The sequence below is a fragment of the Balaenoptera ricei genome, chromosome 9, assembly GCF_028023285.1.
Source record: "Balaenoptera ricei isolate mBalRic1 chromosome 9, mBalRic1.hap2, whole genome shotgun sequence".
Classification (NCBI taxonomy): Eukaryota; Metazoa; Chordata; class Mammalia; order Artiodactyla; family Balaenopteridae; genus Balaenoptera; species Balaenoptera ricei.
The window spans coordinates 105,532,024-105,544,394 of NC_082647.1; the positions used below are offsets into that span (position 1 = coordinate 105,532,024).

At 46.3% G+C, this 12,371-nt stretch overlaps 1 protein-coding gene across 6 annotated transcripts in view; it reads left to right on the plus strand.

Annotated features, from left to right (window-relative positions):
• The window catches only part of CCM2 (CCM2 scaffold protein), a 61,209-nt gene that overhangs the window by 26,106 nt on the left and 22,732 nt on the right, over positions 1-12,371 (plus strand). For 4 of the 6 annotated variants that reach the window (XM_059934278.1, XM_059934277.1, XM_059934281.1 and 1 more), the window contains one exon: positions 32-205. The exons of the other annotated variants lie outside the window; for them this stretch is intronic. In XM_059934278.1, coding sequence (XP_059790261.1) covers positions 32-205 — 174 coding nt within the window. The remainder of the gene's footprint in view (positions 1-31; positions 206-12,371) is intronic. 6 annotated transcript variants of the gene reach the window in all.

Here is a 12,371-nt window from a genome sequence, read left to right on the forward strand (position 1 = left end):
GAACTCCAATCATTGCCGTTTCTGCCTGCAGCCTGGAATTGTGTCGCCGTTTAAACGAGTATTCCTAAAAGGTGAAAAGAGTAGAGATAAGAAAGCCCATGAGAAGGTGACAGAGAGGCGCCCCCTGCACACTGTGGTGCTGTCCCTGCCTGAGCGCGTCGAGCCCGACAGACTGCTGAGCGACTATATCGAGAAGGAGGTGAAGGTAAGTCCACGGCCGCAGGACCCGCCTGCCCGTCGCCAGCAAAGGCCCCCTGATGCACCAAACGCTGCGGTTCTGGGACCCGTCCCCACTCACACCTCGGGTGACTCCCACCCGGTGGTGCCCCTGCGGTGGTGTGTCTGATAACCGGGTGCCCAAACCCCAGGGCTCTGTCTTCCGGCCCCATTTCTAGCTTTCTCTCCAGTAGCAAGCTGCCTCCTTTCTCGTAAAGGCTGGCCGTGTGTTTCGGTTCCTTGGTCAAGGCTAAGAGCTGTTCCGTGTGCCATTGTCACAGCCTAGGACACGGACTCCTGAATCCTGTCAAAGCCCGTGCCCACTTGTGGGTACACATGACGCACACTAGTGTATTATCAGTGCTTCCCCTAAACACTACATGAAAGGAAATGAATAAAACTGCGCAGTCAGAGAGAATGGGAAAGGGGACCGCGGTGATGAGAGAGGCCCGTGAACTTGCAGAGGGAGCTGACGAAGGTGGGGTAACGAGTTCACAGAGCCCACGGAGCTGGACCTGCGTCCCTCAGAGGACGCGGAGCTGCCCAGCTGGACCCGGGGGCTGGGGGGGCGTGGAGCACGGTGTGGGCTTCGGGGAGGGGTTTGCTCTCACCTGCCACAGGGAGAGGTGGGAGGTCTCCCTGGTAGAGACATGACACTAGGGGGGGCTTTAGACGTGGGGACACCTGGCCCGGAGGAGGGTGGGGAGAGACCCAGTGTGAAGATGAGCAGATTAAGTCAAAGCCTCTGTCCGGAACGGTGAGAATTGCCAACCCCCTTTCCCTCAGGCTTCCAGACAGGCCTGCACCCGGGCCTCTCCCACAAGGGGGTCCTCGCAGGAGTGCTTTCCTGTGCAGCCACACAACCTGCAGAAGTGCCGCCTCGAATGACCCTGGGGTGGCCACCCAGCCAGCCTGAGAGAAGCTGGCTGTCTGCGCCTCTGCCCGTGCACACGGCTTCTTGCGTGGGCAGTCAAGGAGAAGTACACGTTTGAGGAAGACGTTTAACCTAAAGATAGAGCCCGGGACAAACACAAGACGTAAACGTGAATGCAACAGCAGCAGTGCGGAAACTGGGGGAAAAATAAAAATACATAATGTTGTCGGAAAGATAAGAGGAAATACTGTTAACTGTGAGATAACAGGTGGAGACAAGAGCTTTTGGAATTAAAGGATCTTAATTATATGTCGTAAAAAATTCATTAGAGGGGTCAAAAGATAAAGTCAAGGCAGTCACCCAGAAAGAATAACCAAAAGACAAGGAGATCAAAAATCAGTAAACAAAAGATGAGAGAGAGAAAAAAATTATAGGATCCATCCAGAAGGTTCAATCTCTGACTCATGAGAAGAAAGGATGGAGGAGAGTGGGAGGAAGTTGTTAAGACAGTAATGGAAGGACATTTTGCCGAATTCACCAACAGACGTGATTCTCAGATTGAGAGGGTCCCTTTCTGGTCACGATGACCAGACAGTCAGGTTTCTAAAACGTGAGCCCTCAGAGCCCGTTCTGACGAGGTTCCTGGGAGATGTGCTGCCTCAGAGCGCAAGGACACACCAGGAAGGTGGGAGACGCAGATCCAGAACCGGGGCTCTAAGCACGGAAAAGAGCAGAGGGAATTCCCAAGATGGGAATCTGAGGAACAGGCCAGAGCAGCTCTGGGAGAAGGGAACACGGATGGTTTTATATGTTGGAGTAGAGGCTGCTGAAGAATTGGGAAGATAGAATTGTACGTTGAAAACAAAGCAAGTGGAGGGAAGGGCGGGCCCATATTACACCGTGAAAATGTAAAGTTTGCGGACTTCCGCTTCCAGGAAGAGGGAGTCGACGTATTTTTCCCTATTCCTCTCACTAAGTACACCTAAAAATCCTAGATGTTATATATGCAACAACCATAAGAAGACTCTGAAAGGTAGAGCGACGGCAGACCAGCCAGGGACCTTGGGACCCAAGGGGGCGACCCTTTGGTGAGTTCCCCAGTTCTCTTTTTCCTCATGTATCCCAGGCTTGGAACTGAAGAAGCTGGCAACCCAGAACAGCCAACAGGTGCACACAGAATCCCAACAAAATTCACTCTCTCTGGCCAAAGGACCAGGAAAGGGATAGCTTAGCAGGACAGAAAATGTCTTACAATACCTGCTCAGTTCCAACCAAATGTGACTGAAAGACCTGTGGGCCCGCTGCTGTCTCTACCAGCAAAGACTGTGTAGGGGCCAGCACCCACCGCAGAGAAGGCTGAGTTGGGAGCTGGGGCTTTATCCCTGATGAACCCCTAGTGGAACTGCGGTGTCAGTGGAGACCATGTGGGGAGCCTGGAATTCTGCCCTCAGACAGCAGCAGTGTGACTCACATACCACCCCTTGTGTCACTGGGCCACTTGGGGGGCCAGAATGCCCACCGTGTCCAGCAGGGAAGAGGAGCCCCCCACCCCAACTCAGGTGGCAGCGGAGGCCAGTGGGGAGTCAGCCCCTCCACCTGGTAACAGAGTGTGCTCCCCTCCCCCTGTGGGACTGGAGCAGATTTCTGACATTTGTGTCCTCAGAGTCCTGGAGGGAGAAGAGACGGGGTGGGGTGGGGCTGAAAAGCTGATCAAAGGAGTCATGGCTGAAACTGCTGTGATTTGGTAAAAGACAGACTCAGAGGTTCAAGAAGCTGAGCTCACCACAAACAGGATAAACCCAAAGCAGTCCACGCCAAGACACGTCGTAGTGAAACTTCCGAAAAGTAAAGACAAAGACGGAGTGTTGAAAGCAGTGAGAAAGAACACTTCACCTGTAGGGAAAACGGCATGATAGATTTCGCATCAGAAACCACGGGGCCAGAAGGAAGTGACGACATCCTTCAAGTGCCAAGAGACCCTGAAGAATCAAAGGCTGATGAGAGCACCACAGGCGACTCTGCATCCTCAGACAGCAGCCAACAAACGGACCAGTTTCTTGAAGAGCACAGACTGCCACGGGTCACCAGTAAATAGATCATTTGAGTAGTCCTGCAACTATTAAAGAAATTTAATATCTAATTTGAAAACTCCCATAAAAAAAGTCTCCAGGCCCAGGTGGTTTCTGGAACCATATCATATGTTTAAAGAGTTAACACTAATTCTACACAGTCTCTTCCAGAAAAACAGAAGGGGAGGGAACACTTTTTAACTCATTTGTGAGGTTAGTATTTCCCTGACACCAAAATCAGGCAGTACGAAGCAAAAATAAATTACAGACATGAATACAGATGCTTAGGTATAAATGTAACAAAACCTATAGGATTTGTACGCTGAAAACCACACAACACGGATGAAAGGATCAAAGATCTGAATAAGTGGAGAGACATACCACGTACATGGATGTTAACAAGTCAGTTTTCCCCAAATTGATATACAGGTTTGATGCAATTCCTATCAAAATCCCGGCCAGATATTTTGTAGATATAGACAAGTATTCTAAAATTTATATGGAAAGGCACAAGAAGTAGAATAGCTGGAACGGTTTGAAAAAGAAGAGTTAGAAGAGAGGAATCAGTCTGCCTGATTTCAAGATGTACTTTAGAGCTACAGCAATGAAGACTGTGAGGTAGCAGTAGAGGGGCTGACACAGTCATCAGTGGAACAACATCGTGAACCCAGAAACAGACCCAAACAAATACACCCAACTGATTTTTGACAGAGGTGCAAAAAGCAAGTCGGTGGAAGGACCGTCTTCTTAGCAAATGGCGCTGGAGCCGTTGGACACCCATTGAGAGAAAAATGAACCTCACGCTAAATTTCACACCTTATACAAAAATTAACTCAGAGTGGATCATGGAATTAAAGGGAAAATGTGAAACTATAACACTTTTAGAAAAAAAAACCTAAGAGAAAATCTCCAGGACCCAGGGTAAGCAGAGTACTTAGACTTGACATCAAAAAGGCAATGATTGGTAAACTGAACTTCATCAAATTTAAAAACTTTTGTTCTGCAGAAGACTCCGTTAGGAGGATGAAAACACAAGCTACAGACTGGGAGAAGATATTTGCAAACCACCTACCTGCCAAAGGTCTTTTATCTAGAATATATAATGAACTGTCAAAGCCCAATAGTAGAAAAGCCAACAGTCTGATTAGAACATGGGCAAAAGTCATGAAGAGACATTTATTTCACGAAAGAAGACATTCAGATGGGAATAAGCACATGAAGATGTTCAACATCACTAGCCGTTAGGGAAGTGCAAATTACAACCACAGGGAGACATCACTGCACACCAACCAGAATGACTGAAGTTAAATAAGTAGTGAAAACACCAAATGCTGGTGAGGATGCAGAGGGTCACTCATGCATGGCTGTTGGGCATGTAGAATGGTGCAGCCACTCTGGAAAACAAGTGGGCAGTTTCTTAAAAACTAAACATGCAACTACCGTCTGACCTGGCAGTTGCACTCTGAGTATTTATCCCAGGGAAATGAAAATCTGTGTTGACACAAAAACCTATGCATGAATATTAAAAGCAGCTTTATTCATAATGGGCAAAAACTGGAAATACCCCAGATGTCCTTCAGTGAGTAGATGGTGAAACAAATGATGTGCCTCCATACTGTGGAACTGTACTCAGCTGTAAAAAGGCATGCTTTACTGATTGCTTCAACACCCTCCAGGAATCTGCAGAGAATTATGCTGAGTGAAAAAAGCCAATCCCCAAAGCTACATACTGTATGATTCCCTTTGTGTAACATTCTTGATATGACAGAATTATTGAAATGGAGAACAGATAGGGCTTGCTAGGGGTTCAGGAGGAGACCAGGTGGGTGGGAAGTGGGTGCGCCTGTAAAAGAGAAGCGGGAGGGACCTTGTGATGGAACGTTCTGGAACCTGACCTTGTAGTCAGTATCGTGGTTGTGATGCTGGGTGATCACGAGATGTTACCTTAGGTATAACAGGGTGCGGGGTACAGTGGACCTCTGTGTATCATTTCTTACAACTGCATGCCATTTACAATTATCTTAGAATTAAAGGTTAAAAAAAAAAAAAAAAAAGGTTAAAAAAAATTAAAGACTCTGCATAAACAAAATTGTGATTTCACTACTTTTTGGCACAGTGGTGAAGTAGAATGTACCTAACAGGAGGATATAAGCACCAAGTAATGATTAAGTAGTAAATTATCTAAATTGTAAGAAAAAAGGAAGGAGAAGTTGGGGGTGGTGATGATATAAGAGAGTTAACTCTTTCTCTGCCGTAACTGGAAATCAACAGCTAATGTCTTAGATTGATGAATCAGGCAGTAGCAATGTAAAACCATGACTTAGAAAGTTGGCCCTAGATCCAGAAGACCCTGGAGTTGCTGCCTCTGAGAAGCAGTTTACAGGGTTGCCTGGGTTGGGACCTGATCGTTGTTTTTTGTTATACACTTCTGGGGACTATTTACGTTTTTAAACTTCATACATGTATCACTTTGATAAAAATAAAAACAGCGACAACACAATGCACTAGCGGTGAGGAGGCTTTTCCTCCCACATACTCGAGTGTAGTTCTTTATGGAAAGTATTTTGCATTCAGAATGAACATTACTAACATGAAGGTGAGAGACACTTAACAGTAGCTTCTGATTTCTGAATGCTTACCTATACGGCAACACAATTTAACATTTTAAATACATTTTCTCATTGAATCCTCACCCGGCTTTTTTAAAGCAGAAGCATCCTTCCCAGGGTTTCGACCCCACGAGGCCCAGGGTGGTGCAGGGGTGCAGGCTCGGGACCTGTGAACCGACACTCTGGCTTTTAATTCGGGGGGCAGCAGCGGGTAATTAGTCACATGTGTGATACCAAACCCAAGATGCTTCTTGATAAGATTTGTTATTTCTTATTTATTGTATTTTTAAAAGTTGAATAGGTAGGTTATGGACATGGTACAAAATTCAGATGGTAAGGAGATTCCTGGTGAGGAGAGGTCCCCAGTCCCCCCACCGCCCCGCCCCTGGAAAGAACCATTGGCATCAGTTTCTCGTGTGTCCCTGCGCGGGCGGTGTGTCCATATCCGAGCACACACGTGCATTTGTTCCCAAGTGATTACCTAGTGCACACTTTGCACCTCGTTGTTTACACGCAACAGTATATCTCGACATATCTTGGTGGGTTGGGGCACATAAAGCTGCCTCGTCCATTTCCCTCCCATTATAATGGCTGTACCATATTTTATGTAACCAGTGATCTATACATACATATTTAATTTGTCTCTGTTACACATTTTACTAACCCTCTAGGATAAATTCCAGAAGTAGAATTGCTGGGTGTAGGGCTAGGTTACTTTTTATCTTGACAGACATTTCCAGGTTGCCCCTCACGCGGGATTTAAGCTGGGGTACACCATTGGCAGTCTGGGCGAATACCTGTTTATCCAAACTCTAAGGAGCCACACAGTGTACATGTGGGCTTTTTGATCTTTGCCAGCCTGATGGTCGTAGTCTGTTACATCACAGTTTGTACTTACGAGTGAGGTTGTGTATCTTTTCATATGGTCGAGTCAGATCTCTTAAGTGTCTTTCTATAGCCATTTTTCCGTTGGGTGGTTGGCGGTTTTCCCATACGTTTTCCCTAGCGCTCAGTGTGGTAGGTGAGTTTGCCCTTCACGGTGAAGTTAGTTGTAAGGTTTTCCCTGCTTGTCGCTTGTCTTTGTTCAGAGATGTCTCGGTTCTCTAGAAGCAGGGCCTGAAACTGGAGATTGTGTTTGATGATTCAGGGTGTGTTCTCAGGAGAAAGGGAGGGAAGGAAGCAGGATGGGGCAGAGGAGAAAGATGTGTATCTGCCCACTTATGGGCATGTAAGGGGCCCCTAAAGGCCACACAGGTGCCTCTTTGTCCCCAGTATGTAGTAGCTTCCCCACCTCCTCATCACGATCCGGGCCGGTTGCCCCTGCAGAACAGTACCACCTTTCTCCGCTTGCTTGTCTGCTGGCATCAGGAGGTGACTGCGGTTTTAAGTTTAGATCCCTTTTTTGTCCCCTGGTAGAAGCATTTTACCCCTAGAGCCAGGCTCTCAAAACAGATGGAGCCAAAAGTTTCAGGGCTGGGAGCACACGTTCCCCAAGTGGGTCTCTTGGATTGATGGTGATCAGAGCCACTCCTGCGGCCGTACCTTGGACCCCAGACCCATGCGTTCTGTCCACTGGGGACCAGGCGTGGTGTAATGACTGCTGGTTCCAGATGTGCCCTGCATTCTGAAGAGATGTGGCATCCTTTCAGGTGTCCCCTCCTGGGTGTGCCCCGACCCTGTAGAGGACCTTGCCGGTGGTCTGGGCCCCTGAGTTTCAGCATTGTCTCAGACCCTCTCTTCCAAGCCTTGAACAGTTCCCTTCCCCCGTGTACTGTAACTCAAGCGAGTGACTGTGAGTCCCTTCGGAGGGAACCGGGGGCGTTGCTGCAGCGCACACTTGTGTCGGTGTTACAGATTCGTTCTCCTGGGGCTTGGCCTTTCCCTCAGGCACTTCCTGGGACTGGAAACCGGGTCAGAGACGGCCACTTTGCGTTGGAGCAGCACACTCAGTGGTGGTGTCCTTGTTTGTGTACCTGAGGCGGGACCCTGGTTGGCTCCCAGCAGCTCTCTTGCCCCTGGGAACGCCTCTGCTCTAGTTGCATCTCTGTGGGGCCTGCATACCAGCCCCCCGCCCAGCCATTTGACCATTTACAGTCACCGCCCACTGCAGTGAGCCCGCCTGCCTGCCCTGCTCCTGGTGACTGAGTGCTGCCACCTGGCTTCCGCTCTCCCAGGGCCCTGTCGTCCCCCTCGCTGCAGGAAGCCTAGTGCTAAAGCATCTCCCCCACTAGCTCTCCCCCTGAGAACAGCCACCGCAGAGCTGCTGGGTGGTGCCCGCACCCCTGCCAGCCCATTTGTTCCAGCTCATCCTTGAGAGTGGGGTGTCTTCCCAGCCCCCCCAAGTAGCAGGGGCAGCCGTGGGATTCCAGCTCTTACACGGTAGACCCCGTCCAGCGGGCCCACCTCTCTGCATCTTTTGAAACCTTTATCCACAGTTTGCTCGGCAGTTCTGCAATCTCCACTGAGTTTAACATGGGCCTTGTGTTTGCCGAGCTTCTAAGCTGTGCTAGCAGTGCTTGAGAGCCGTGTCCGGGCCCCTGACCTGGGTTAAGTGCAGAGCCCCGTAGACGCGCTCGTCCAGCTGGGGGTCCATCCACCTCCATCTGGCACCTCCTGCTCCATCAGTGTTCAGTCTCTCTTCCCAGCGGGTCCCAGTCGTGCTGTGTTGAGATTTGATCCCAGGAACAGGTCTTATGGCCAGGAGGGGTGGAGGGGGCAGACCCTGAGGAGAACAGCATTGTCATGAAAGGTGCCCATCCCAGTGAGGCCCGTGTGTCGTTTTCGAGCAAGGGGTGTGTGTGTGTGTGTGTGTGTGTGTGTCTGTGTGTATGGGGGTCCTGTGGCTTCTAACAAGTGGGGTTGGGCCACTTCTGCAGGCCTAGAGCGTTGAGAAGAATATGAGATTGAGGTTCCCAAGTGCATCTACCTAGGTGTCCCCATCCCACATCTCAGAGTCCTGCCCTTCCATCAGGGCCCACGCTCTGCCGTGGAAAACTTGTTGATCAAGGTCAAATAGGTGGATGTTATAGGGAGGCTGACTTCGGCTCAGTATAAAAATGGACTTCTCTTATAGCTCATCAGCAATTATTTTTGGAAATACTTTCCGCTGTTTAGAGCTGAAGGGACGAGCTCACCAGCACGTTCCTGTGTTGGCTGCAGGCTCTGTAAGGGCGGCAGGAACGGCAGTGGGGTTAGCGGGTGCCCAAGACAGTCCGGCTTTTGCTGCCAGGGCTGATGGAGCTGATGTGACCGCTAGTCAGATGTCCCCTTGGTCTGTGTTGTTCCTTCACGTTCATCCCTCTGCAGCTGTGTCCTGAATGTGCTATGATCAGTTAATCGGCACAGCAGCCCGCGCCGTGTCATCTCACAGCGGGTGTGGGCTGGTCCCTGACATCGCTGAAGGAGGCGCTGCACATTGGTCAGGACCGGCAGGGGACCGCCCAGGACGGTGGGGAAGGCTTTTGTAAGAACTGCCCAGGCGGCACACTTTGTCCCATCTGGAGTTACAGCAGGAATGAGAGCTGCAATTTTCCTTTTTGACAAAACATGTTTTACTAATACATATTTTACAGCGAAAAAAATCTCAAATGAGTGAGGACTCACCTCTGTGAAGAAAGTAGAATCCTTCTTGGTGATCTGTGAGCCTGAATTTGAAGTGTGGTGGCACTTTGAGAAAGGCGAGAGGGTGGTGGTGACATTGTGTCTCCCAGGCCACGTGGAGGCGGGCAATCCTTGTACAGTCCTGCAGACATGATAACACCAGGGCACTTTTATATGACCCCAACGTAGTCAATAGTTTTTTTTACTACTATTTGAATTTAAGCAAAATTAATAATTTGGGATGATACACATCTAGAAGTGGTAACTAATATACAGTATAATACTGATTATGATTCAAAAGGTTTTTAGCAAATGCAATTATTGAGTGAAGCTAGGATACGATTTTTTTATTGTGGTGAAATATGCATAACATAAAATTAACTGTGTTTAAGTGTACATTTCATGGTATTAAGTACACTCACATAGTTGTGCAGCCATCACCACCATCCATTTCCAGAACTTTTTCTTTTCAGAACTTTTCAGAACAATATATATATACACACACCACATATTATTTATCCATTCATCTATCAATGGGCATTGGGTTGTTTCCAACTTTTGACTATTGTGAATAATGCTGTTATGAACATGGGTGTACAAATGTCTGTTTGGATCTCTGCTTTCAGTTTTTTTTCTTTTTTAAATTGTGTTAAAATATAGCATAAAATGTACCATCTTAAACATTTTTAAGGGTGCAGTTCAATAGTATGAGATACATTCACGTGGTTGTGCAGCCATCACCACCATCCATTACCTTAACTCTTTTCATCTTGTAAATCTGAAACTATACCTATTAAACAAAAACTCCGCGTTCTTTCCTCCCCGCAGCCCCTGGCAACCATCGTTCTGTCTCTATGAATTTGACTTCTCTAGGAAGTTCATATGAGTGGAATCATACACTGTTAGTCTTTTTGTGACTGGCTTATTTCACTTAGCATAATATTCTCAAGTTTTACCCGTGTTGTAATGTACTGCAGAATTTCCTTCCTTTTTAAGGCTGAACAATATACTATTGTATGGATACACCACATCTCACTTATCCGTTCATCCATCAGTGGACACTTGGGTTGCTTCCATGTTGTTATTGTGAACGATGCTGCTATGAACATGTGTATACAAAAATCTCTTTGAGACCCTGCTTTTAATTCTTTTGGGTTTATCTATACCCAGAAGTGGAATTGCTGGGTCATATGGTAATTCTATTTTTAATTTTTTCAGGAACCTCCATACTGTTTTCCACAGCAGCTGCACCATTTTATATTCCCACCAGCAGTGCACAGGCGTTCCAGTGTCTCTACATCCTCGCTAGCACTCGTTGTTTTCTGTTTTTGTTTGTGTTTTGTTTTTCACTAGCCATCCTAATGAGTTTGAGGTGGTATCTCATGGTAGTTTTGATTGTATTTCTCTAATGATTAGTGATCTCAAGCATCCTTTCATGTTCTTATTGGACATTTGTGTATCTTCTTTGGAGGAAAGTCTATTCAAATCTTTTGCCCATTTTGGCATCAGGTGTTTTTTGTTGAGTTTTACGAGTTCTCAGTATATTCTAGATATTAATCCCTTGTCAGATATATGATTTGCAAATATTTTCTCCCATTCCGTGGGTTGCTCTTTTACTCTGTGGACAGTGTCTCTTAATATACAAAATTTAAAAATCTTGTTGAACTCCAGTTTGTCTGTTTTTTTGCCTTTGTCGCCTGTGCCTTTGGTGTCATATCCAAGAAATCATTGCCAAATCCAATATCATGAAGCTTTTGTCCTATGTTTTCTTCTAAGAGTTTTATTGTCTGCTTGCAGTTCTTTTACATAGATATCCAGAAGTGGAATTGCTGGATCATATGCTAATTCTATGTTTTATTTCTTAAGGAATGACCATACTGTTTTCCATAGTGGCTGTACCATTTTACAGTCCCACCAGCAGTGCACAAGGGTTCCAGTTTCTCCATGTCGTCACCAACACATTATTTTCTGTTTTGATAGTAGCCGTCCAGATGGGTGTGAAGTAGTATCTCACTGTGGTTTTGATTTGCATTTTGCTAGTTACTAGTGATATTGAGAATCTTTTCATGTGCTTATTGGCCATCTGTACACCTTCTTTGGAGAAATACTATTTAAGTCCTTTGCATATTTCTTAATCAGGTTGTTTGGTTTTTTGTTGTGGAGTTATAGGAGTTCTTTTTGTATTCTGGGTATTAACTTCTTGTCAGATATATGATTGCAAATATTTTCTCCCATTGGGTAGGTTGTCTTTGCACTCTATTGATGGTGTCCTTTGATGTACAAAGTTTTAAATTTTGATGAAGTCCAGTTTGTCTTTTTTTTTTCTCTTATTGCCTGTGCTTTTTTTTCCCCCCACATTAAAGGTTTTTAAAATTGTGTTAAAATACACATAACATAAAATTTACCATCTTAACCATTTTTAAGTGTACAGTTTAAGTGTTCTAACATTCACGTTGCTGTGCAACCATCACCACCATTCACCTCCAGGATTGTTTTCACCTTGCCAGACTGACACTCTGCACCTATTAAACAATAACCCCGTTTCTCCCTCCCCCCCAGCCTCTGACAGCCACCATTCCACTTTCTGTCTCTCTGAATTTGACTGCTCTGGATACCTCATATAAGTGGAATCATATAGTATTTACCTTTTTGCGCCTGGGCTTATCCATGTTGTAGCATGTATCAGAATTTCCTTCCCTTTTAACGATGAATAATATCCCACTGTTGATAACACATTTTGTTTATCCAATTCTTCCGTCAAGAATTGAGTTGCTTCCACCTTTTGTTATTGCCTGTGCTTTTGGTATCATATCCAGTAAATCATTGCCACATCCAATGTCATGAAGCTTTTCCTCTATGTTTTCTTCTAAGAGTCTTATAGTTTTAGGTCTTAAATTTAGGTGTTTGATCCATTTGAGTTAATTTTTGTGTATGGTGTTAGCTAAGTGTCAAACTTGATTCTTTTGTGTGTGGAGTCTTGTTTTCCCAGTACCACTTGTTGAA